This window comes from Mytilus trossulus, chromosome 2, assembly GCF_036588685.1.
Source record: "Mytilus trossulus isolate FHL-02 chromosome 2, PNRI_Mtr1.1.1.hap1, whole genome shotgun sequence".
Classification (NCBI taxonomy): domain Eukaryota; kingdom Metazoa; phylum Mollusca; class Bivalvia; order Mytilida; family Mytilidae; genus Mytilus; species Mytilus trossulus.
This window is the reverse complement of record NC_086374.1, coordinates 78,642,566-78,670,464: the sequence shown is the minus strand read 5'-3', so window position 1 is coordinate 78,670,464 and position 27,899 is coordinate 78,642,566. Positions and strand designations below refer to the sequence as shown.

Sequence of the window (27,899 nt, the reverse complement as noted above, 5' to 3'; positions counted from 1 at the left end):
CTGAATGTCGTGTATTCTAGAAAAGTTAATTTAATACGAGACTTGTATTTCAATATTATCGTATACTTACGTTGATACCATGTATGCCAAACTACATATCTATAAATAATCATACTGTAAAGTTGCTTTATAATTTAATCATCTAGTTATTATATAAATATATGCTCATTACATAGTAAAAAGTAAATCATTTTACAGCATCCGACGTGCATTTCTTGGTCTACCTTCTTCAAGATCCATCAAATTTAAAATTTGCCGGGCAGACAGACAGACAAACAAAAAGGAACAGAAAGACAAAAACAAATAGACAGACACTGTGTTAACTATCGTGCCCCACAAAGTTCTCAGCTAGGCCATAGTAAAAGTATATAACAAATCCTACAACGAAGTTATGCAATATTCTGTCCAATGGTTATATAAATAAAAATCAATGATTTATTGTAGAATTAAGGCACTCAAAATCTTAGAATAAAAAAACATAAAAAGACAACAAACAAATAAATAATTTATTATTATGAAATAAATAGTGAATGAATTATTTTGATTTGTGATAATAACAATCATATACATAAGTTTTAGAAAAATAAGACTTTCACTTTATAATGTTCCAATACAGACAAATTTGATAGCAAATATTATTATACAGAAATGGAAAATAAATAAAGTCATTTACCGATTTAAGGTTTTATAGCAACTTAAAAATCACAAAAAGTCATTACATATTATTTTATATATACTATTCGATGTGTAACTTTGCTATTTTTAATATTATGATAAAACATGTTGTTGATTTTCAATGTAAAGATAATCAAATAGCAAAGTATCGATAAATGTTGCGTACGATGAAGTTACCAGAATCTAAAACTAATTTTTAAATATTTTTGTGTTAATTGCATTTTCGCTTTTTATGCAATAATTATGACACTTACGTGTTCGAGAAATACCCTCTTAGACTATGCAGAGGAAATATTTCCTGCCAAATTTAACGAAACAAGACTAAGAATAACTCGTGTATTAGTCATTTTGTGCTTTTTAATGCTGAATATTTTGCGTTATGTTTATATCAATGTCCTATTTTTGAAGACTTCATAAGCAGTGTATATAAGAAACGTATGTAAAACGAGTCTATTCACCATACGCTCTTTTTTGGGAGGAAGGGAGGAGTTCTTTCTTTTTGAGGGATATTTTATTCATTGTTTATGTTTCTGAAATGGTTTCAAAAATAAACACAGCCACATATGATTTTCATGACGCCACTCTATTGATCCGTGAACAAATGCTAAATAAGTAAATAGTTATCAAAAGTACCAGGATTATAATTTTATACGCCAGACGCGCGTAAAATATTTCTATGAAAACATAACATTTCTAAAAGGTTACAAATCCCTCAGGTATAGATGACCTTAGTTGAGTTTGCATAATCTTTTGGCTATATAGCTCCTCGACTATTTGCAGTATTCATACATCATTCACTTTCAAGTGTGTGGGTTTGGTCGCTCTAGGTAAAAAAAAATAAAAAGGTGTGCTGGAATCATCAAATTCATTAAGTAAATTGTCAATGGTTCATTGCTTGTATGTCAATTAGTAGTTTGATCCGAAACTTAAATTCCATGCCAAGAAGTCAAATTAAAATTAAATTCACATTTGTCCTTCAGTTTAACAAGGTCTCAATTGACGAATTTTAAAGTCAATTTACAAGACATATATACAATTGGTGATTACTATTTTTCATATATAAAGGTCAACCAACTATGTAAAATACAATACCAAAATATTATGTTACAAATGTATATCTACCTAAATTAGACAACAATATTCTATTTATTTATTTATCGTTTTCATTATGTATAGTTTACTGATTAAATATATTACAGTGACTAGCTTCCTATCATGGTGCCAATTTATATAACGAAAGAAGGCTAAATATAACAGGAAAAATTATATAAGATATCACAAAAACCTGAGTCTTTATTCAACTAAAGCATATTGTGAATTGGAAAAAAAATTATTCATGCCATATAAAATCCAATTATAATTTAACATAATATACAATTTGTTAAGCCATTAACCTATTTTAGACTAAAGTGCAATACACTGAGGGTAAACATAACTCAATGAAAATGAACAGTCGGACTCCTGACTTTGCACAAGAACAATCCTAATGTCTTTGTGAGCCCATGTCAGTTTTGATTTAAAGAGAATATAATTCAAGCTTCATTTAATCATTTCTTTCAATCATTAGAGTTCATACAAAAATAAATATGTATGTTACTTATCTGCTAAACACATTTGACAGAACTTTAAGCAATCATATTAGGACGAAAATGAGAACATTAACAAAGTCCAACATGTAGACAGCATTAAATATTTAAACAATAAACTTTCACGTTGAGTGTCAAATTACTGTACTTGGTTGTTATTTTTACAAAAATAAAATAGAAAGTCTTGAATGATGTTCTCCGGATGACCTTAATTAACTGAGTGGGTTAACTTGTAAACCTGATCGTAATTTATAAATCTATATAATAGTACGTGAAATTCAGACTTATTGTTCGTAGTCTTATTAACCGGGTTGTATGATCAATAGATCAGCTAAGCATACAAGATGATTAACAAATCTTCGGACTTTTGAGCATTATCCCAAACTATATATACAAAGGAGACGAAATGAAAAATTGTAAAAAAAAACCTGTAAAATTTAAGTTTACAGGTTTTTAGAAGACTTCATCAATATAAAAGGATAACTCAACGTACAGCAACAAAACAAACATTTAACTTGGCAGGAAAATAGATGAATGAATAGGGCAAGTAATATGGGTTGTCTGCAAATCAATGTTGATAAAGCAACTGACAGAAACAGCATGCATCAAAACAACTGAAATTGCAAAATACAGGACTAATACGCCGACTTAGAAAACCACGAGTCACTTCGAGGTATATGAAAAATAGCTTGAAAATAAAATAATGCATGGACATGGTAGTAGTTGACAATATCCAAAAAACACACTGGCTTAAGGAGTTTAAGAAAATAAACTTAGTAGTACCAATAATAGTTATGCCAAAGTGCTTACACCATAACAGTGGACGAAGTAAAAACTAATATACACAGCACTGCTTGCCCACTTTCTAACCAATGTATAATACATGTGATATTTTAATTTATATGGACACAAAAAGAGTTTCTCCTTTGTAATAGATAAGCATTCAATATAAAAAAAAGAATTAAAAAAATATATATATACACCTGGAAAAAAGTATTGCATCACTTCCATAGAAAACAATGTAAAATTACATGATTGTAGAATGTGATTTATTTGGGTTTACCAAATAAATCTAATCTATTTATGTTTTAAAATTGAATTCATGGTATTACTTTTCTTTTCATTTTCTGCATCAGATGTTTAGTTTGCTGTAAAATTTACTTTTATAAAATGTCGGTAAAGAAGACAAGACAAAGCTTGAATAATTTTTTTCTGTACATCTCTAAAAAGTGAAATCACAAAAATACTGAACTTAGAGGAAAATCATTTCGAAAAGTCCATAATCACATGGCAAAATCAAATAACAAAACGCATCAAAAACTAATGGACAAGAACTGTCATATTCCTGTCTTGGTACAGGTATTTTAAAATGTAGAAAATAGTGGATTAAACCTGGTTCTATTGCGCTAACTCTCTCATTTTAATGACAGTCTCATCAAATTCCGTTATATTTACATTGATGCGTTAAATAAACAGACACAATAAATAAAATAGTCAAAATATGGGTGCATCATTCATCATCGTATAACTAACAATGATGCGTATAATGATGCGTCTCTTTGGTCTTAATTTTGCCTGAAAGCTAAGTTGATAACACAAATTCGACGTTTAACAATAAAGGGATTAAAAGTATTTGTAAAAAGCAAAATGTACTCAATTTACAATCATGTGATTTTACATTGTTTTCAATAGAAGTGTTGTAATACTTTTTTCCAGGTGTTTAGTATAGGTTCAATTAAGGAATTACTTTTATTTTGTGTTATGTGTGTTCATTTTTTAGTTTTCATAGTATACGATATACTGATTAGATACGTTACAGTGACTAGCTTCTTATCATGGCATCAATTTATATAACCAAAGAGGGCTAAATATATAAAGAAAAATGGTTATAATTCACACAAAAAACCTGAGTCTTTATTCAACTAAAGTATATGATAAATTGGAATGAAATCTTCAAGTATTAATTTCATTAAAATTCAATAGTATTTTAACATTATTGACTTTTCCTTTAAGCCACATGAGCCGGTCAAAATTTGACATAAACAGCCTTAGTAATATTAGTATTAAAATTTTGTTAAGTAAAAGAAAATAACAAATTGTAAGTGTTATACGTCTGAGTATAAACTCATCATAGATACCAGGATTAAAGTATTTTGAACAAGATTCGCGTTTCATCTACAAAAGACTAATCAGTGTCGCTAATCCAAAAAGTTTAAAAGACAAAAATAGAGTGAAAAATTGAGAAAAAATGTGGACCAAAATTTCGAAATATTACCAAATACAGCTAAGGTAATATATTCCTGGGAAGTATTTTTCTTGAGTTTTCTTTATAAAAGCAGCAAAAAGCCAAACATGTATAATAAATATAGAAACGTTTGAAGGCTTATAATTGATAACCATATGCATATCATAATGTGTATTTCTCGTCAGGGGTGCTCGTAATTAAATATCTTAAGTTAATATAAAGAAACCGGCATTAAACATTATAAAAGATATAAATGGACGTAAAATATTCTACAACCCGGTAAAACAAGTGCATAATACCGGTATTGTAAAGTACAAATCTATTAAAATTTAGTATGGAAGATCAATTAATTAATTAATCATATTGCTATCTTGTTTTATAACAATGGTGGTAATAATTGTGGCGAATGTAATACGCTACGATGAAAAAAATCTATAAGATAGATTGAGAGATGTTTGGTAAAATTTAATGTTAAATCTCAATATAATTATCCGAGAAATGACATTTGATAATTCTTGAAATATTTATCCATTAGATCCTATCGTGCGTTTTAAAAAAAAATGAAAGCGTGGAATTAGGATGAATAAAGAAAGATAAAACTTATAATAAATCAATAAAACTCTGAATTCATATAAATGTTATTGAATCGGTTTATATCAATTTAATTTTAAAAATTACTTCCTGAATATGTCAGACATGTTTTCTATACAATATTGCAAATGAAAACGATTAAACAGTTTATGTGTTCATTTGTGATTATTAAATACAAGAAACATGTTTAATGTTTTTTTCATTGGTCAACTGTCTTTAACGAAGATTGTTACAATGTGGTTTTCTCTTTAATAGAATTCAAAACAATTGAAATCTTTCAAGTATGCACAAAAGGAGTAGCTTGGTAACCAAGAATATTTTTTTATCGAACTGGTTCATAGCAAGATTACAACAAATCACATAATAACCAGACCAAAAATTGCAAACAGCAAAGGACAGGAGATGGTATTTTTACCATAAATGGCAAATTGAGTAAAAAATTTAGGTAATTGTCTTAATTTGCGACACATAGCACTATCCTTAAAATATACAACTTGTAAAATTGACCATTCAAAAGCTATCGTCATACTAGTTTGGCACTGGTGCCGCCCGCAATCTTTTCATATATTCCTGGCCCCACTCTCTAAGTAAACCCTGGAAAGACAAAAGCAGCATATTATACTTTTACATTGGAGAGCTTATAACATATTATCTTATCTTATCTTATTATCTAGTTCATTCAAACAATCTGAATATAAATTCAAATACTTTGAGTATAAAAGCTAAAATAAAACTCAAAGTTAACAAAGCAATCTTGGAAACTAATGTACATCAAATTTATTTCGGTATCTTTTAGTTAGCATCACCACATACCGGATCTTTTCTTAACGAAGCAATACACGAAACACGCCAGAAATTTTCATTGATAAAGGTTGAAAACAGTGGTTCGCCATGCATTTTATACTACCGTATCCGTTCTCTTTCTATTTGAAATACATGTCATTGCAATGGGTTTTTATTTATTTCAATTTTAATATAAAAGATATTTACAAGTTTTGATAAATTGGATGTTGTTAGCCTAGTGGCAAATAGTTTTCAAAAGTACCAGGATTACAATTTAATAAGCCACACGCGCGTTTCGTCTACATAAGAGTCATCAGTTTTTCGAAAAATTCTAAGTTTTGTAACAGGAAATTTATATAAATGACCATATAATTTATATTCGTGTCAACACCAAGGTACTTACTACTGGGCTGTTAATAGCCTCGATTTATGAATATTTGTTTCTTGTGTTGCTTCTAACTTGTATTGGACGACAAAATATGTTAACAAATATAGGAATATAATTTAATACTATGAAAGACAAATTCGAAAATCAGAAGTAGTATTAGAAACCACAATACACTAGATAATCGAAAAACAAAAAATAAGTAGAACGAGCATCAAGATAAATATTTTACGTTAAGCCATTTTGGAAGAAAAAAATGTATAAAAAAAGTAAGGACGTTGAATATTTGAAGAATTATCTAAACAAATCTTTTATCGTATTCCATTACATGTTGTATAACAAATTAACAAATGAACACATTTTGAGATAAGACAAATGAACACATATTGAGATAAGACAAATGAACACATATTGAGATAAGACAAATGAACACATATTGAGATAAGACAAATGAACACATATTGAGATAAGACGTGGCACTGTTCTTGTCTATCCCAAATTTATGTATTTGGTTTTGATGTTATATTTGTTATTCTCGTGGTGTTTTTTCTGTTGCTTGGTCCGTTTCTGTGTGTGTTGCGTTTCGGTGTTGTGTCGTTGTTCTCCTCTTATATTTAATGCGTTTCCCTTGGTTTTAGTTTGAAATCCCGATTTTGTTTTTTTCCATGGATTTATGAGTTTTGAACAGCGGTATACTACTGTTGCCTTTATTTAAACAGAATTAGCGCCTTCTTTTTTGTCTTTCATTTATTTAACTTTAAACCGACTTTTGATAAAATTAAACGGATTAAAGTATTAGTTTTCATATAAAATTTAGATAAATTATGAACTAAACTCATCATAGATAAAAGGATAGACCATTTGTATTTTCGCCAGACGCGCGTTTCGTCTACAAAAGACGCCCGATTCAAGAAGTTAATAAGGCCAAATAAAATACAAAGTTAAACACATTCCTAAATCTTTGACTTCAAAGCTGTAACGGCTCTATAGATTAAGCCGTATGCATGCTGGATCGTATTAATTAGATGATATTATCCGTTGATTTTTGTCCTGCTAATTTCACAGCCTGAATACGTACCTCCGCATAATTGAACGATTTCGCCATTTTACCATAGACAGGTCGCATTTCTTCGTCAGTATATAAGTATTTTGATATTTCCGAGGGCATTGGCTATAAAATAAAATATAAAGCGATGGTACTTGTAATGCATTCAAAATTTGCATTTGCTTAAACTATTTGATAATAGGTCACATAAAATTTGTAAGATTTCGCCTTCTCCTTTGAGAACTATAAACAGGAGGCTAAAAGATGAGGTATACACAATAGAATATAGAACGCGTGTGTTATAACAAAAAGTATGCGCACGCTATTATAACACAAATGAACATCATTTATTGGTGTCATTGTGACGTAATGGAATTCATATATGTTAAGAATAATGATAGATTGTGTGTGCATGGTGTAGTATTTGCAGTTCTTAATTATCTCTATAATTATAGACAATTTATAAATATTAACAGTGTAGGGATGGATGGGTATACAAATGTTTGTTCTGTAACTGTTTAACTGTCTAGAAACTGAGAACATCATTTTCAAAAAGGCAGGGGTGAAAAAAAGCATGAATATATATAAGAAGATGTGGTATGAGTGCAAATGAGAATGTTCTGGAATGAACTCATCATAGATGCCAGACTGATGTTGTCTTACCATCATTGCTCTTCCTCTTGAACCCGAGACACGTCTAACTAAATACAACAAAGTTGTGGCAAGAATTTTCAGATTTCTTTCTGCTATATCTGACAGTTGTTGAGATGACAGTCCATAGTCCACTGGTTTCATTAACAACTTAAAGAATTAATAAAAGCAATCTTTCATTTAAACAGAATTTCACACACAAACATAATTCACAAATAAATGTAAGTATAAAAAATATACAAAACAAAAAATTCCTAAAAATTTTTGTAATAAATAAATAACTATCACGGATTACATCAGCTTTAACTCCCCTTGCCTTTACCCCTGACATATTCTAAAAATAAGTATATGTATACAAAATATGTGTTCATTTTACTCCCCTTGCCTTTACAACTGACATATTCCAAAAATAAGTATATGTATACAAAACATATGTTCATTTTACTCCCCTTGCCTTTACCACTGACATATTCCAAAAATAAGTATATGTATACAAAACATATGTTCATTTTACTCCCCTAGCCTTTACCCCTGACATATTCCAAAAAAAAGTATATGTATACAAAACATATGTTCATTTTACTCCCCTTGCCTTTACCACTGACATATTCTAAAAATAAGTAATAATTTACAAAATATATGTTCATTTTGTAAATTGGTGTAATTTGTAATTGTCTAAGTCAGCCTACTCTAAAACATAAAAAAAATACTCACTGTTGTGATGAGACTTCTAGATATATAAATTCCGACAATTAATAAGAAACCCTCTGCATCTCCTACTCCTGCTGTCCTCCCATTTTCTGTAAACTGCAGTCTGTCCTGTAATATGAAGATTGAAATTTATAAAGACCATACATTCTTTATTAACATGGTTTGAACTTAAATGATGTCCTCTTATGTATAGGTTTTCATTTTCAAAGCTAACCTTTTTTCATATTGTTCGCCAATTCCATTGTTTATACGCTATTAGAAAGTCAAAGCTGGTATGATAATTTGTATAAATAAAGAAAAATGGAGTATCTCACTGAGTCACCGAGTGAAAGGGCCAAACAAAAATTAAATTACAACAATTATCTTAATGCTTAATTATATCAGTAAAAAACGACAAAAGGAATAATCATGAATGATAAAGCACTAGCAATACTATAGTAAAGCAATTTTTGAAACATGGAGTGATTGAGAAGCGGTAGATAAAAAGTACAAATAAAACGCTTTAGTCGGAGAGCAACAGACAAGATCATGGAAAACGACGAACAAATAAAAACAATCTACACAACATAAAACTAAGGATTGAGCACGAATGAAAAGGAAGGGTATATAACCAAACTTACCAGTTCTACTTGCCAAAAATAACCATCAGGAAACCGTTTCCCATCTTTGATCAGTTCATATACTGCAGACTTTCTATGGGTTCCTAAAACACCAGTGCTTGGCTGTAAAAAACATACATAGATAATAGTATATCATTCAGTGATTTCTCATTCATTCATGATACATCACTTAGTGTGTGCATCTTCTCTTTTGGGCCAGAGTAAACCGCGAACAAAAAAATGCAAGTATTTTATTTCACGAATTTAAAAAATATTCAATAAAACCTCCTTTAACTATTTGGCAGTTTTTCACTGTCTTATTCAATATTATTCAAAACAAGCATTTGCATTAAAAGATGCTCGTGTATGTCCTTATCAATTTTAAGGATTTGCAGATCGGAAAGCTTCTGTAACCTTACTTTGCTGAGTTGAAAACTATATACCAATAATACAAGTCAGGAAGTGTTTGAGCTGTTGATTTTTTCATTTGATTATGGATTTTTCGTTTAAATTTTCCTCTGACACGGCTGGTAATCTACACACGCAGAACAGTTGGTTCTGCAATGAAAACCGTGAGAAGATTTTCCGGTTGTGCTTGAGTGGAGCAATTGTCACCGCTAAAAAGGTATGTACATTTCCAAATCGCAATTTTCTTATTCGACAGATCAAAATATTGAAAATCGGAGAATGCTATGCTGTGATCAATACTTTAACGAAGAGATACATATATTATTTACTGTTGTACATGGAGTGGAACTCCTACAAAATCAGTTGTCCCACGATAATTTGCCTAAAAAAGTGACATTTAGATTTTGTTATGGTTCTATTAACAGACCTACAAGTTTAAATTTACTTTTTATTCGGTCAATGGGTATGAATGTCGTTTTGGGCGGCGTGTACGCTGTCCGGTGTTGATAGACATCTAAATAAATCTAAAATCCTAATATTTTCAATGTGTCATGCGTGAGGGGATCGGTTCTGATTGAGGACATTGTGAATGCGTGAGGGGACTTGAAATCATATCTTTATATACAGGCTATCAGTCGTTGAAAGTTGCTTTATTATGGTTAGATTGTTTATGAAAAAAAAAATTGGTGTGCATAAATAAAAATTATGAGATAGAATTTTGAAATAACAATAAAAGACCATGTTTTCTTTTTATGAATAAATAAAGTCTAACCAATACATTTTAAATATGTGTCCAAATTCGTGAATTTGGGCAAATAATCGGTATAGTTTATTACCACAATTTGATATTAATTATTGATAAATGTTATACTAGTATCAGTATTGCAAATCTAATCCTGGATTCCGTCTATCCTTTTTTTGGGATATTGTTTAAGAAATTCATATGTTACGTCACTTTGTGCGATTATGGTTTTGGCTAATTCGGCTGTGAATTTTTATTTGCTGGTTAAGGTACTTTTATGTATCCGTTTTTATTGTGTAGTTTGTCACCACTTCGGTTTTATCATGTATATCTATTATAAAGTTATTTTATAAAACATCACTGGTTGCAAAATTATGAATTATTCCAAATAACAAGGATGTTCTTATTCCCGGAAGAAACCCTAGCCGTATTAGGCACAACTTTTTGGAACTTTTGGTCCTCAATGTACTTGTCTTGGCTTTAGAATTTTTTTATCTGAGCGTCACTGGTAAGCCTTGTTTGGACGAAAGACGCGTCTGACGTACAAGTGTTTTTAAACCTGGTACCTTTTGTTAGCTATAACTGGAGTGTTTCTCTGTCCTGTATGTTCTATTATTTATTTGTATTGTAGTCCTGTCATGTAATGTTGTCTTTAAATGATATATTTACCATTGCCGTAGTAGCGGGAGGTTTTGCATGCCACAAAACCGGGTTCATCCCACCATTTTTTTCTTAAAGTGTCCTGTGCCAAGTCAGGAAAATGGCCATTGTTAAATTGTTATTCGTTTCTGTGTGTGTTAAAGTTCAATTTTGTTTTGCAGTTGTGTCGTAGTTTTCCTCTTATATTTGATGTGTTTCCCTCAGTTTTAGTTTATAGTCCGAATTTGTTTTTTTCTCAATCAATTTATGAATTTCGACAACGGTTTACTACTGTTGCCTTTATTGGAGACATATTTGCAATTAATTGGTTAGACTGTTTATTCATATACAGAAAACTTTGTGATGTATTGTATAAATCAAAATATTCCAACAAATATCAAAATTTGTGTTTTCGCGATCCATTTAAAAAAAAATACCTAATACAAGAGGAGTTAATTCTTTTCGTAAAAATATATACTGGGCTGCTATAAAAAATTTCAACTTTTATTTGTAGCTAGAAACAAATCGTTGACAAAATATTTCCTTTTTATTGTTCGTAAAACCTATCTTCCTACAATGTTTTTCAAAATTCTATCTCGTTAATTTTGTTCATGCACACAAATGTGTTTTTTCATGAACAATCTGTCCACATTTAGGCAACTTTGAAAGACTCATAGTTTGGATATAATATTAATATGATTTCACTTCCCCTCACGCATTCACGATGTCCTCAATCAGAACCGATCCCCTCACGCATGTCATAATGAAAAAATGAGGTTTTTAGATTTATTAAGATGTCGATCAACCCCGGATAGCGTACACGCCGCCCAAAACGACATTCATACCCATTGACCGAATAAAAAGTAAATTTGAACTTGAGAGTCTGTAAATTAAAACCATTTTAAAATTTAAATGTCACTTTTTTAGGCAAATTATCGTGCGGCAACTGATAATGTAGGAGTTCAACTCCACGTACAACAGTAAATAATACATGTATCTCTTCGTTAGAGTATTCACCACAGCATAGCATTCTCCGATTTTCAATATTTTGATCTGTCGAATAAGAAAATTGCGATTTAGAAATGTATATACCTTTCGAAGCGGTGACAATTGATCCACTCAAGCACAACCGGAAAATCCTCTCACGGTTTTCATTGCAGAACCAAATGTTCTGCGTGTGTAGATTACCAGCCGTGTCTGAGTTCTGTATTTTTTGTGATTTTAATTTTTAAAGGATAAGAATAAATTGGTTAGCCTAGGTGTCGTAGTTGGGGGGGGGGGATAGATTGGTCATGAGTTTTGACTTCAGTAATAAACAACGAAAACTTTCCCTTAAGTATAATGTCATACCATAATTTCTGTCATGTGATAAACAAGATTTTCCACTACATATTGCAGTTCCTGAATCATGACCTGAGTTTCTCGTTCGTTTGTTCTTCCTCTTAACAAATTTGTTAAATCATAAGCTTTTGGGCTTATGATATCAGCTAAGACTGGATAAATATTGCCACTTGGCTGTAAAGAAAATAATTGTTACAGATACTCGTTGAAATGACATAATCAATCTATTCTTTTTAGTATACGATATCACGCATTTGGAGGTCTATCTTTATGTCAATTTTTCAACGTTATAGAGCTTGGAGACGAGATTTTTTCAATCTTCACATGGAAACAAAGGGAATGAAAATATCAAAAGAAAATATAATTCCTCTACTTAAGATATCTATATTTTCAATTGCTTCTTTCGTTAGTGTGCTTAAGTGTTTTATTAAATTTTGTCTTAAGCATGATACTTTAATTTGTATTCATATAACCGTACACATTGTTATCATATTTCAAATAGTGCATTTTGGGTTCTATAAGACTTTCTGAATATCGGTCTATTGCTGTAAATTATTCTTACATACTTTTGATTTTTTAACTCTGTATGCGTACATTGCCTATGTAAATTTAAAAATTGTTTGTATGCAAATTGAACGACAAATTTATGTGACGTGTATAATTTTTCTGACGTCAGACACTCAAATCAATCCATGTGTTCGTAGATAGTAGATGTTTTTGTGTCCTGTTAAATTGTTCCTTTTAAAATTATTATACGATGATGACTGATGTACCCATATTTTGACTATTTTATTAATTGTGACTGTTTATTTAACGCATCATGTAAATGTAGCGGAATTTGATGAGACTGTTATTAAAGTGAGAGGGTTAGCGCTATAGAACCAGGTTTAATCCACCATTTTCTACATTTGAAAATGCCTGTACCAAGTCAGGAATATGACAGTTCTTGTCCATTCATTTTTGATGCGTTTTGTTTTTTGTTTTTTGATTTTGCCATGTGACCATGGACTTTCCAAATTGATTTTCCTCTGAGTTCAGTATTTTTGTGATTTTACTTTTTATTACTCCAATTGCTCATATGTTTGTAAAACCCAGAGATAAAACTTTTTTTTTGCTTTAATAAAAATCGACGATCAGAAACGAGTTTAGACACAAAGGAACATGCCTGTACCAAGTCACGAATATGACAGTTGTTAAATATTCGTTTGATGTGTTTGAGCTTGTGATTTTCCATTTGATGAGGGACTTTCCGTTTAGAATTTTTCTCGAAGTTCGATATTTTCGTAATTGTACTTTTACGCAAACTTATAAAATCTTGCCCCATTTCTCTGTTAATTCAGAGATACAAAAGATAAAAAAAAATAACAAAAGCCTAGAATATTTCTCGTTTTAAAGCGTAAACACACAAAGGGACAGGAAAGCAAATCAAATAAGTTTTACTTACATTTAAATAAATTCTATGTAAAGCTGCCACAATTTCTTTCAGAATAATACCAAATAAAAATACACTACTTGGTCTGTTTCCTTGATTCTAAAATTCATAATTAAAGACATTATTACCGAAGGTATTGCAATTAATAAAATACAAGGTTTGTATAACAAAAAATAAATCTTAATTAAGTTCACTGTTGCAAGTTCAAAGTTATACAAAACATATACTACTATAAGATTATTGTAACAATTGCATTAATTATGATAAAACCATGAAAATGAAGAGGGAACCAAATGCATCAGACTATACGTTCTAACAAAAACTGACAGAAAGAGCTTATGGTGAGCAAAATTAAATTATGTTATGTATGCAGTCAGCAAATTCAAGATGAGGGTAAATGTAAATATAAATTGATTTTTGTTCGAAACTTTAGGTTTACTTACATGAATATCATATTTTCATATCCCATAGACAAACACTATAAACATCATTTATATTTGAAATATAAAGATTGGAACCTTGAGTTACAACTCAGCTTAAGGATTATATTTTTGAAAAAGGAGTCACCTAATAGTTTTCTCTAGTCAATAATGTGTCTAGAATACTTTGCTCAATGCAGCTTATTGTTGAGGAAGGAAATATCTATGGATGTTTATAATATTACTGTCTCGGCTTAAGTTTACATGAGATGTATATGAAGTAAATGTGACTATGTCTATCTTTATCGTATAATTCATCTTGTATCATGTGTATATAATTTACCAGCTACAACTTTTTCGTCCGATCGTTTCCTGATGAAGTAGAACTTAAACATATTTGACAATAGAAAAATTGGTTTCAACTTTAGATTTTATTTCCCAAACCCGTGAGTTTAGGCGTATTGTGAAATTAATTTGATTATTGTTTACAATCCTCCCCATATAATCGTGGAGCTTACCACATACAAAGCTTTGATTAAATGAAATACTAATACTCTTTATTTCATAAGTTTAAGTAAAAGTAAGATCATTTTGGAAGGTATAATGCAGATTGTCTTCTATATATTGTTTTGAAAGATGACTTATTAAGACTATTAAGACTACTTGCTCAACTGTTTGTTAGAATTATGGTTAAGCCAAGTGCACATTACCAATTTTATTAAAACTGTTCTAGGAAATATCTAGATAATTAAGGTAATGTTAGATAACACGAAAGTGTTAAAAATGTAAGAACTTTATAATAAGTATTGCTAGATTAACATGTATTAGTATGTATGATAAGTAATACTATTAGTACTAGATTAATTGTCAACACACATTTGTTAGTATTAAAATCAAATGCAGATGGTGAGTACATAGTGAGTACATATAATTTGTTCTGTGCGAAATAAAACCACAAAAGACACATAACTAACCTCTAGTCGACTGTAAATAACATATATTAAAACAAAGGATGAATTTGTAAGTTTGAAAATAGTTTGATATAAATTTTCGGTAAAATTTTCCCCATGAGTTTCAAAATTCATAATGTTCTGATGTATAGAATAAAATGTTAGATAATGGTCTGTATAGAAGTTATTTTATTCGATTTATTGGGTGCTCTCTTCTAAATGACCCCTCACATAAAAGGGACCATGATTTCATTTATATTCATAATTCTATAACACAATTTCAACAGATTTTCTTCTTAAAATATTGTTTTAAAGGAGTTTCTAAATCAGATTGCCTCGACATTCGATTTCCCACGCTGTTTTAAATCGTCTTCGGAAATGGGAAGGCTGTTTAAAGATATCAGATAACTATATTAACTATTCATATTTCTTAGATAGGATATCACATATGTATCCAAAGTAGGACATACGTTTATATTTGTTTTTAATTTTTAGGTTAATCAAAAAGTTTTTGTTCCCATATGGTATTTGCCAAGAGGACGGACGACATTTTAACACGGCGTGATAATATAGGGTTATTGCATTTATATTGGGAATATTGTCCCGAGTAGAATTTTATATTGCACAAGCTTGCGAGTGCAATATATGTTCTACGGAGGACAATATTCCCCAATTTTCATTCAATAACCCTTTTATTGTATAGCAATATAATATTTGAAAGTAAAACTTGGTTTGATCTAAGATTAATTCGTTGATGACATCATGAATTTTGAATATTTATTGCACTAGTGCAATGTTAGAATTTATCACACATTTTGTACTGATATGTACGATTTTGCATGGCCAATAATAGCCGGAAGTCAAGGTTGTTTATCCGCCCTCGGGGCCGATATCGATATCAGCCCTCCAAATCCATATCAAGCCCCCGAGTTTAACTTCCGGTAAACTGTCAATCAAAGACTATTTGTAAACACAATGAACATGATGAAAAGAAATTTAGAAAGTTACGAATCTGCTGTAGAAGAAAAAAGTAGAAATCAACTATTTGCAATTCTTAGAATTAATATATTTATTGTTTATTATTTCTGAAACTTTTCACAAAACGTTGTTTACCTACTGTGATACGAACTTTTTTTTTTAACTCACAGTGATACATTTTTATTTTATTTTCGTTAAATATCTTTTTGATTTTTGATAAAATATCAAACATAATTTGATGTAAGCTATTTGTTTTTTCTTGCTTATAAATATGTGATAAATAGATTATTACATGTCATTTTTCATATGGTCCCTGGTATCAGCCCTCTGGCTTGATATGGGAGTCTAGGGCTGATACCATGGCCATATGGAAAATGCCATGTAATAATCTATAATTATTGCATGCTAACTTTTGGTTAATTTCTGTGGGAAATATTATATTGCTATGCAATACTATGTCTTACATTATCGATCGTTATTGATAGTTTGTCATTCATTACATCTACAATGTATGTAAATTGTCGAAAAAAAGTAGATTGTATTTATACGATTTGACTTATAATTCACCCGTCAGGATGACCAATATAAATTATATCATAAGTCAATCATAGTAATGGACTTCAAATCAAACGTATGTTCCTTTCAGTTTCTGAGACAGCTATCGTCAAAACAAACTCTTTGACTAGGTATTTCTTTTCAAAGAAAATGTAAATATTGCAGACGAAAAAAATGTCGCATTACCATATCTAATAATTTGCAATTATCTACAATGGGGAAGCATCCAAAAAATAAGATTTCAAGACGTTAGAAGTATATTTCCATGTCTTAAAGTAGTAATGTAGTTGTATGCGCATTTTTTTCTTCAAAAAGTTACTTTTCTGAATGTGGTTTAGAGTAACATTGTTAATTCATACAACTGGATGATTAATAATAAATATTATTTACCAAATCTATTGTATGTTTATCCTGAATATACGCAAAATAAAATATAGTTATCATGTTTATGCTTTTTGCTATAAATGTTTTGTTTTAAACAAATATAAAGGTTTTTATTCGTTAAATGTTGGATCAGTTTTAATTTAATTATTTAATTTATCGAATGTGATGGTAACATTTAATGTTGCTATGAATTTACGCGTGATCTGAAAACGCTTTTAACTTTTAATTACATGATTGAAATTCATTTTTAACAGAATGTGTCCTTTTGTGGGTGTTAGTAGGTTCTACCTTTTCTGCTAATTTTTTTAGTGAAGCTATAAACCAAGCAGCATAACCAATGTGACGAAACTTCCGAAGTCTTTCTGAAAATAAAAAGAATATATAATAAAATTAAGGCTACAATAAACATCAATTGCGAATATGATTACTCAGAATATATTAAAATCAAATCACTATTTATAAAATTCATGAAGAAGCTATAGGAAGATGTGGTATGAGTGCCAATGAGACAACTCTACATCCAAGTAACAAATTATAAAAGTAAACCATTATAGGTCAAGGTACGGCATTAGGTGAAGGAACACATAAAGTTATGATTATAATTCGGTTTTCTTAGACAAGATTGTATTTCTTACAAAGATTGATATGTATAAACTTGCTGCAGATAATATCTTAACATAATAGTAAAACAAAAATTTACTTTACAAATAATATGCAAAATATACTTACTTGGACCAGGAAATGGATGCTTCTTTCTTACCGATCTTTTTGCTGCTGCTCGAGAAAAAAAACCATATTTACTGTAAGTGATTAAAGTCATCTATGTTTTATGGAATTGCATAAAAATATTTTGACTTTGTTCCTAAAATTTTATACATGTGCATTTTACTGGCGTTCGACCATGATGCTCGGGCCCCCTACTTTGAAATTGAGTGAAATTTTCTTGAATTTTAATTCAAAGTTTTAAATACGATTTTGGACTCTTGATTCAACTTGAACAACTTTACAAGACTTGCAGATTGTTACAAAAAAACTTAATGCGACTTATCACTATGTTTGAACTTGTCTTGTTTACCATTCCACAGCACGATTTTTATCCCAATTTTCTATGAGGTTATTTTTACTGTTCATTGTCAGTTGTATGTATGTTTGTTATAAAATAAGGCGATAGAAGTAACAAACAGAAACATGGAGATTCAAATGGCCTTCAAAATATGCGTTCGAGTCTCCTGCTATGCTTGTATCATGCGCCATTAATGCGAATTCAACCAATATAAATGTCACAATTGGGGATGGGACACAATCGATAAAAATATAGATCCGATGACTTAACTGGAATCTTTACTATTTAAGACCGCGAAACATGTCATTACTGAGTTGATTCACCTCGTGTATTTGTCAACCGATTTATGAGGATGACCGTAAAACTTATGAAAATGTCTACCTCATATACCTGTTTGATCAGTATTTGTGTAAGAAGCAGAGTCCTATTAATCAAGTACATATAATGAGAAAATACGATATATACAGCAATGCAATGTTTTTCATTTCTTGGAATGACTAAACCTATTTTTTTCTGGATGAATTTAGATTTCGAAAGATGCCCTCTGAATTGCTTATGTTTTATCATACCAAGTGTCACTTCATATTTAAGCAGATAGTCACTATGTTATCATTCGAAAACATGTATTTTAAGCAAATTTCCTCGATTTTTTTTGTTTAAGTTTAATATGTGAGAAGTTGATACAGAATGATATAAAAAATTGAAAAATCACTAGTGATGATATAGGTATCAGTGACAGTTACAAGGGCTTCATCAAATCCCTAATATATGTTTAATGTCATGTCACGTGAAAAAAAACCAGCTAATTTAGTTGTTTTGGAGGTACATGTATATCATAAATAAAGGCAAGAGTAGTGTACCGCTGTTCAAAACTCGTAAATCGATGGAAAAAAAACTTAATCGGGGTAACAAACTAAAACTGAGGGAAACGCATAAAATATAAGAGGAGAACAACGACACAATTAAAATGTACAACACACAGAAACGGACTAAGCATTAGACAACATCCGATGAGAATAACAGATATAACATCAAAACCAAATACATGAATTTGGGATAGAAAAGTACCGTGACATGTCTTATAGTAATGTGAATTCACAAAGTGTATATGATATGGCTTTTTCAATATCACATCTGTGTATCAACCCGAGACACCAATATGATCCTAACTCAACCACAATCTGTATAAATTCTTTACCAATATCCCTCCAGCAGAGCTCTTATGGTTATATTGATAACTCGGGTTGATACGGGTGTGTGATATTGAAAAAAGCCATATGATATTCTCTTTATAGCAAATCTTTAAATGAAATAACACTTGATAAACATGTTGAGTCAGATCCTAGTTTATAGATTTATCTTTTTCAAAAAAAAAATCAAACCGGAAATATGTTATATCCAGAACAAACGCATTAAATTAATAAAATGTTGTTTTCATCTTTTCATCAATTGTCTGAGACCTTTATCACGTATTACTAATAGGCTTACATGTTACTAGTAACATAACTAATTTATTATAAACTTATGTCACCATGTCGCCACATAAGGAATTTATTGTTGCGAGCAAACTTTTAATCAAGGCAAAAATTACATTGTCCATGAAGTACCGATATGAACGCATTTGTAATTTTGATGTGTCAGTTACTATGAATGTTGGCCGTAACTAGGCATCTTATTTTAGTGAGGCAAAATAATTGAGCCGAGCGAAGGGAGGCGAAATGTTAATGGTTTGAATATAGACAATTTTTATATAAATTTTTCATATTTTAAGACTTTTACAAACATCAAATTTTTAACAACTTTATTTAAACGTATATGTAAGATAATGATCCAAATGTCACTGTTTTGAGTCTGCTGTCAGAACATAGAGCAAACATCGATTCAGTAGAGTTTGCCAAATTTTACTATGGCCGGTTCAGTCAAATCGTTTCAGAATCATTATTGGTCTGCTGATATCCTTATCGCGATGAACATAGAGCTCTCGCCACTCATGCATGCTCAAATCAAAGTTTTCAGTCGTTTCAGGGCAATCTGTGTTTCTAAAGGTAGCACATTATCATCAACATAATGAGCATTGTCTTCTTCCAATTCCTTCTCCATCAGCAATTCGGTAGCAGCATCGGTAGTAACAGTTTTGTTCGCAAAGGGGAACTAAGCTTTCCTGCATGTAATCACCATCATACAGTCGCAGTAACAAAATATTAAACTCGCTTTTATGCTGACAAAAAGTAGACAAACTAGGGATATAATAAGATAATATACATGTATATGATTCTATCTATAGAAATAAAATTAAAAATGGAAATGGGGAATGTGTCAAAGAGACAACAACCCAACCATAGAAAAAACAACAACAGAAGGTCACCAACAGGTCTTCAATGTAGCGAGAAATTCCCGCACCGGAGGCGTCCTTCAGCTGGTCCCTAAACAAATATATACTAGTTCAGTGATAATGAACGCCATACTAATTTCCAAATTGTACACAAGGATCTAAAATTAAAATAATACAAGACTAACAAAGGCCAGAGGCTCCTAACTTGGGACAGGCGCAAAAATGCGGGTTTAACATGTTTATGAGATCTCAATCTCCCCCCTATACCTCTAGCCAATGTAGAAAAGTAAACGCATAACAACACGCACATTTAAAATTCAGTCCAAGAGAAGTCCGAGTCTGATGTCGATGAAGTAACCAAAGAAAATAAACGAAATGACAATAATACATAAATAACAACAGACTACTAGCAGTTAACTGACATGCCAGCTCCAGACTTCAATTAAACTGATTGAAAGATTATGATTTCATCATATGAATATCAGGCATAATCCTTCCCGTTAGGGGTTTAGTATCATACTATCATAACATATATGAGAAGAACATAACCCGTGTCATGTCAACAACTGGTTTTTTAATAAATGTGTTTAGTTCCGATGCAAATACCCTATAAGTGAATCAATATTTACGCCAAAATACGTAATCTTTAATGACCTGACAACAGTATCGTAACTATATCCCTTCCTAATAAGTCTATTTAAAGGTTTTGTTAGTTTGAGTACAGGGGAATTGGAATGGAGTTTTTGACGTTTACATGTAGGTCCGTAATTTCAAATTATTTCTGGTGGTATTTTAGTTCCAGAATCTGTAAATTTAGGGGTTAGGGATTGGGGTGTCAGATTCCGAAAACCCCAATATAAAAAAACGAAATTCCGTAGTCCAGAATATCAAGTAAAGATAAAATTCTGCGTTAAAGGTTCTACCATTCCTTATAATATTGGAATATGGGTTTTTCTTTCATTTTTTTAAGGTTAAACAAAACATGAATAAAAACTAATCCATGCATGTTTCATATTATTTATATTTTATTTATCTGTAAAGAGAAACATTTAAGTTCGTGAAATGAATACGCAGACAGGACTGTCCCCTCGCGATGCCCAGTACTTGATTTTTCAAAAGTTGGTGAAACGAAGAAATGAATTCGCAGACGGGACTGCCCCCTTCCGAAGACCATTACTTGATTTGGCAGTTTACTTATCGTTTTTGGATTGTTCTAATGAAGTTATATGCAATATTCAGACTGTTCACAAAAAAAAACTAGTTTATTAGAATTACTCCTTCTTTACCGTCAGTGTCGCTTTTCCTTTTTCTGCAAGGGCCAGTTTTTAACTATAGAGATCCCTGATGATGATTATTGTTTCTATGTTAATATCACCCGTTGAGATGCTGAGTTATATCCAAGAAGAATAGTTTAAAAGGAATGATGACAAGTTATAGAAATTAAGGTTGAGACAGAACAACAAATGACTAGTATATTAATATATATATGTATAAAAAAATAATAGTGTCGAAATTTTAGTGAGGCAATTGCCTCACTTGCCTCAAGGGTAGATACGGCCTTGCGCGGCCGGCGGCGGGCGGGCGACGGCGGTGTGAGTAAATCTAAAACCAGAAGAACTGCGAGGAAATGTCATGAAATGTTATCATGCCCCAACAAAAATAAATTAATTAAAAAACTCAATAGACTTACACTTACACTTTTGTTTGGGGGCTTGACAATTTTCATAACATTAAAAAACACTTTTTAATTAAGAAATAATTCCTTCATGTCATGCTCTATGCTCATTTTAACATGGGTAGGCATTATATTTGTCGATATTTTACACTGAGCGTTAGCGTTAGCGTTAATAAGACAAATCCAGTATGTTTAAAAGGTCGAAGCGTACGAAGATACATCAAAAATATTTAGCTGTTCCGGTTTCCACCCCGTGGAGTCTGTACATCACATTTCATATTTGATAAGTTTAAAAAATACGAGAAGGGTAAATATATGTTGTTCGATATAACATTTATTATAAAAGTTTATGTAAGCTACTTGAATATATATCTTTTATAGAATAACGATGGAAACAACTTTGATAGAAACAGTAAATGTGTGCGCATGTGTCAAACATATTTTGTGCTCATTAGTACACGGCTTTGTTTACAAAGCGTAATAAGGACGTCATATTAGACTCTAGGACAGTTTTCCGGTAAAATAAATACACGTAATTCAATAAAGATCTATCAGTTCGAAGATAATTTAAAACTTATCTTTCTTTGTACGTTCAGTATAACTTACCCACTGGTGGAGGTGATAATGACCTTGCCCTTGGTTCTGCTATGCGTGTTTGTGCAGGTGCCATTCGTCTCTCTGTTATAGCTTTACAAATGAAGTCAAATTTAAACATTATCATTATAGTTCAATAATAAAAATAATGCACCATTTGGAAATTTGATATTAAGATCATAGTCACTTTTCGTATGCTAGTATTTGAGAAATTGTTATAATTTTATCCTTAATGTTTTGCAAGTAAATTTTTTATCATCTGGAATTTGAGTGTTTTCAATATGAAGGATTATATGCTAATCTTCATTTCGAATATCTGTCTGTTTTGTATTACGGGATTAAACATTCATTTAAACATGTAATTTATGGAGAATTTACTTTCTTTTCTTTAATGATCAGAAAGCAGTAAACACTTTTTTTTAAATATAAAAAAAAAACCATAAACAGTTTAAAGGAAAATAAACGCAAATGAAATTATACACAACAAAGCAAAGCAATTGAATTAATTTTAAATACGAAAAATACAGATTATGGTTACTTGATAATCATAAGAAAAGAAAGTATACCAACGACACCGTCCATAATAACAGCAATTGTTAAACAATGATGAGTTTGATACTAGTTGAATGTTTAATAGTTTAAGATAAATAAAAATATATTTATATTTCATAACGAGTTAGCTTAATATTACCTGAAATTAGCAAATTTCAATCAAAATAGAAAATGCTTCTTCCCGAGCATCTCTGTTGTCAGTACTTCGGTACTGACATGATTTATAACTTACCTTTCTTTAATACTATGTTCATAAATTGAAATATATTAGGGAATTTAGGTTTCGAACTCGTTCAGGTAAGACTGTCTTGAGATTAATTTTGTTATTCCTGTTAGCTCCTTGAGTCTTCATGTATCTATACTTTTTTGCTGTATGTCTTGTGTTTCACTGTTTCTGATGGAGGTAAATCCAGAAAGGCGGTTCTGGCACATAATAATTATGAAGTGTTTATTTTGGGACTGAATTAATTTTGTTGATGATTTTTAAACGATATTCAATTCTAATGAGTTGTAAAACTAAGTTCCTGAATTGAAAAATGTTTATCTGGACCATTTTTCTGTTCAATTTTTGTAATTGAGCGGACTGATACGAACATCATTTTTGAGAATTTAGCAAAAATAAGAATGTGTACCTAGTACAAGAATGCCCCATCCGCACTATCATGTTCAGTGGACCGTGAAAATGGGATAAAATCTCTAATTTGGCATTACAATTAAAAAGATCATCATATTATAGGGAACATGTGTTCTAAGTTTCAAGTTGATGGAACTTCAACTTCATCAAAAAACTACCTCGACCAAAAACTTTAACCTGAAGCGAGACAGACGAACGGACGAATGGACGAACGGACACACAGACCAGAAAACATAATGCCCATAAATGGGGCATAAAAATAAATTTAGTAAATGATCCTCGGTGCAAACAAGTTGTAGTCGCGGAGAAAAGTAGTGAATGATAATATGTGAAAGCAATCATTAAGATACATCTTACGGAAATTTCGCGATAGGATATACCAATGGCAAACAACGTACCGGAATTTCGCATTATGATATATCATTGACGAACAGGCTACGGATGTTTTGAATAATGATACCTCATTGCAGGACAGGCCAATCAAATAAAGTTTTGTGTTATCACTTGTTGATATCAGTCTCCGTTCAGTGTGACGAGAGAATTATTTTCAATGCGGAAAATAGGTAACAGTACGTAACATAATGACAATGCATATTGACAGGGTTTTTAATGTTTTAGCTGTCATTAATTAGTAATGGCAGTAGAATATGCAAAGCAGTATTTATACATATTTGATTACATTACATTAGATTTGTTTTCCACTACAAACCAAGTACGTGTTCATCCTTTCATTACACTAAACTCCAATTGAAAATTTTAGGGTGCCATATATGCAATGAAAAAATACGCGGTTAACGTATACGAGTCAGCATCTAATACGATTCGTGGTCGAATTATAAATTTGCTGATTAGTTTTGAACTGTAGGATTTTCATGTGTATTCATGTCCAATTTACTGAGTTCTCATTTGAAAGTTGTGTGTGCATGTGATAGTTTTACATTTTTAATCGGACATACATTTTAATTTCATGAAAGTGCGTCCTTTGTTGAGGAGTAGATGATAACGAAATTCTCATGAAAGTGAATGCAGCTAAATTCATGAACATAAAAATAGGAAAACATAATTATACATCAAAAGTAAAAAACAATGGTAACCTTTACTAATCACTTGAATGCATCAACCACTTTATTGAAGAATATATGTTTCAGATTTTTAAATATCATTGCATTAATAGTATCAATTCACAATTTTCCAAATAAGAATGCAGGACAACAAAATGTTCGATATTTGTTAAACCTTTAGTCTGTAAGATCCACATCACTGTAATAACTTATATAGTAATCTTGTAAAATCAAGCAACAATTTGGGTGTAGGACAAGGTTGTTTGGGCTGTTTGCATTTTTATCAATACAGCATCAAAAACTAAGTGTTTTGTAAATTATCAAAATACAAAAAAAATGAACTTAAGAACAGTGAATTAAGGCAACGCAAGGAAACAAAATCTAACGAAAAAATAAACCATTTTTTTTTAAATGTTACTCTTTTCTTATATAAACTATTCCGGGATGGCAGCACACTCACTGGTTGCACGCCCAGTTAAATATAAAACATAGCAAACTGTAATTGTAGACAAAAAATAGAATAGAAAATCTTCGGATGTGGTTCCTCGGGAAAAGAATATATAAAGGATAACAAGCTTACAATGAATGATCTGATTGACATAATTATCGGACTATAAGGTTGTTATTCAACAACGTAAAAAGTAAAATCACAAAATACTGAATTCCGCAGAAAATTCAAAATTTAAATTTACTGTATTTATATGTTAACGGAAATGATAACAAAATTATATTATATGTATTATGAGTTAGAGTCTGTTGAAAAATGTGTGTTGCAACACATCTTTAAATGGATTATATATCGGTAACTATTCATAAGTTTACTCTTCTTCGAATATGTAACCGAGTGTAACTCATTGGAAAGTTATTGAACGAAGAGTTCCTAATATTAAATTTAAAATACATCTCCTTGAAAATTTAACAAACGTTTGGATCTACGTTAAGGAATATTCATTGTATATGTCTTATATAATCACGGAAATATTTTCCAAAAGGTTTGCCACAGGTTTTTTTTCTTGTTTCTTAACAACAACAAAAATGTGATCCTGTCGTTGGTAACCCTATGATTGTTCCTAGTTGAATTGGAAATGCATTCCTTATGGTTAGACATGTTTATATGGGCTTTGTGCTGTTAAATTCTTTATTTCATGTAACAAAATCAATTAAAGGAAACTGTTTCTTTATGGCAGTCAGACAGTTACCCGACGACACAAAAATACCAATTTCCTTTCAAAGATTCTGTAGACTTTCGTCTTTTTTTTTATTTAGTCACGATATTGTTCGACTTACTTCCTTTCTATATTTTTTTGGTAGTGCCTTTGTTATCGTATTACTTTCATACTGTAATTCGAACTAACCTGCACAGAATAAGTATTGCCGTAAACAACTCATCTACATAAAATATAATTTTGTTTCTTTAAATAACCTTTTTAAGAGTTTTCCCATCTAGAATTTTTCGGTACCTATTTCCCGATGTTTTACTGGTCGTCATTTGTAAAGTTAACACAGTGTCTTCGCCCACACCAAATAGCAAGATATAAAGGGCAAAAAAAAACTAGTGTTAAACAGTTCAAACAGGACAACCAACGGTCTAATCTATATAAGAAACGACAAACACTTATATTCCACATAAACACACGACAACCACTGAACAACAAACACCTGATTAAGGACATGTACAAACAAATACAGCGGTGGTAGAACGTCTTAACAGACACAAAAGTTCACCCAAAACATTAGCATAACATTACAACATAGATAGAAACACATTAAAATATCAATTGAAAGGCTTAACTCGATCCAAGAGACATTTTAACAAAATCAAGTAAATATACAGTGTTATTTGTTGAATGAGGAGAATAAGACTGGATTATGGCTTGTTTTGTCAGTTGAAACATAGGCAGATGTCTCTGCCGCTGTTCAAGTGAGGGATTTATGTGTGTTATAATACATCATTTTGAAACGAAATTGTGATAGCTTGCTGTACCGAATATTCAGAGATGTGTTCACTAGTTGACATTGTTTTGATTAAAAAAAAATCAAAAACCCATAACTTCCTTTGACTTTAACGAATCAAACGTACGATATAATAAAGTAAAGAAAATATGGCGAGTAATCCTACCAATTATAAAAGCCTTCCTTCATACTGTCTTTGAGTATCGATTAGACAGACAGATGGTACTGAGAAACTTACACGCGGCACAATGGGACATAAAAAAAACCCTTCTATCTCATGTATCTGTTTACTTTCGCAAATCCAAGGAAAATCTGATGCGGTGAAATCATCAGGGAAGATTTAAATAATCAACGCAATATGATGTCATCGACAACAAAAGTTGACGATTGATCCAGTACAAAAGTGTTTATGAGGTCAATTGTATTTAGGGATAATAATGTTTTGTTTGGTAATTAAGTTGGAGCTTGTTATATCGAAAACGAATAAGTAACATGAAACAAGTATTATTTATCTTGGGAAAAACAGTCGTATTTATTATATCTGGTTTTGCTGTCTTTGAAAGGGAACAAAATATTTCGTAACTTCAATGATTATAAAACTATAATATGAACATAACGGGTCGAGTTATGATTCATCCTAAAACGTCTATGGGTTAGAACTAAGCATACGTATTCCCTGAGATTTGCCAGACATTGTAGATTTGTAGGCTTTCTGAAGATCATAAAGATATTTTGGAAAGACAGCAAAACAACTCTTAAACATTTACCCATATTTTATAAAAGAAGCAAATAGACAAACTATTTTTTCTTGGGTTTTTATTCAATAATAATTGTATAAAATGTAAAAATATACAAATATATAAATATTAACAAAACTAAATGGAGAAATATTATCTTGTTTGCTACTCGAAATAAG

General features: G+C 30.8%; 1 protein-coding gene across 6 annotated transcripts in view; it reads right to left on the bottom strand.

Annotated features, from left to right (window-relative positions):
- Positions 1 to 5,166: 5,166 nt before the first annotated feature.
- The window catches only part of LOC134708059 (uncharacterized), a 56,440-nt gene continuing 33,707 nt past the window's right edge, over positions 5,167 to 27,899 (bottom strand). For 2 of the 6 annotated variants that reach the window (XM_063568344.1, XM_063568347.1), the window contains exons 9-17: positions 22,796 to 22,876; positions 17,880 to 17,893; positions 13,846 to 13,932; positions 12,411 to 12,575; positions 9,293 to 9,394; positions 8,676 to 8,780; positions 7,974 to 8,111; positions 7,344 to 7,436; positions 5,178 to 5,691 (exon numbers count right to left, since the gene is read on the bottom strand). In XM_063568344.1, coding sequence (XP_063424414.1) covers positions 5,626 to 5,691; positions 7,344 to 7,436; positions 7,974 to 8,111; positions 8,676 to 8,780; positions 9,293 to 9,394; positions 12,411 to 12,575; positions 13,846 to 13,932; positions 17,880 to 17,893; positions 22,796 to 22,876 — 851 coding nt within the window. In that variant the 3' untranslated portion in view covers positions 5,178 to 5,625. Of the gene's footprint in view, positions 5,692 to 7,343; positions 7,437 to 7,973; positions 8,112 to 8,675; positions 8,781 to 9,292; positions 9,395 to 12,410; positions 12,576 to 13,845; positions 13,933 to 17,879; positions 17,894 to 22,795; positions 22,877 to 27,899 lie in introns of all 6 variants that reach the window. The other 4 variants (XM_063568348.1, XM_063568346.1, XM_063568343.1 and 1 more) reach the window with 4 other exon arrangements.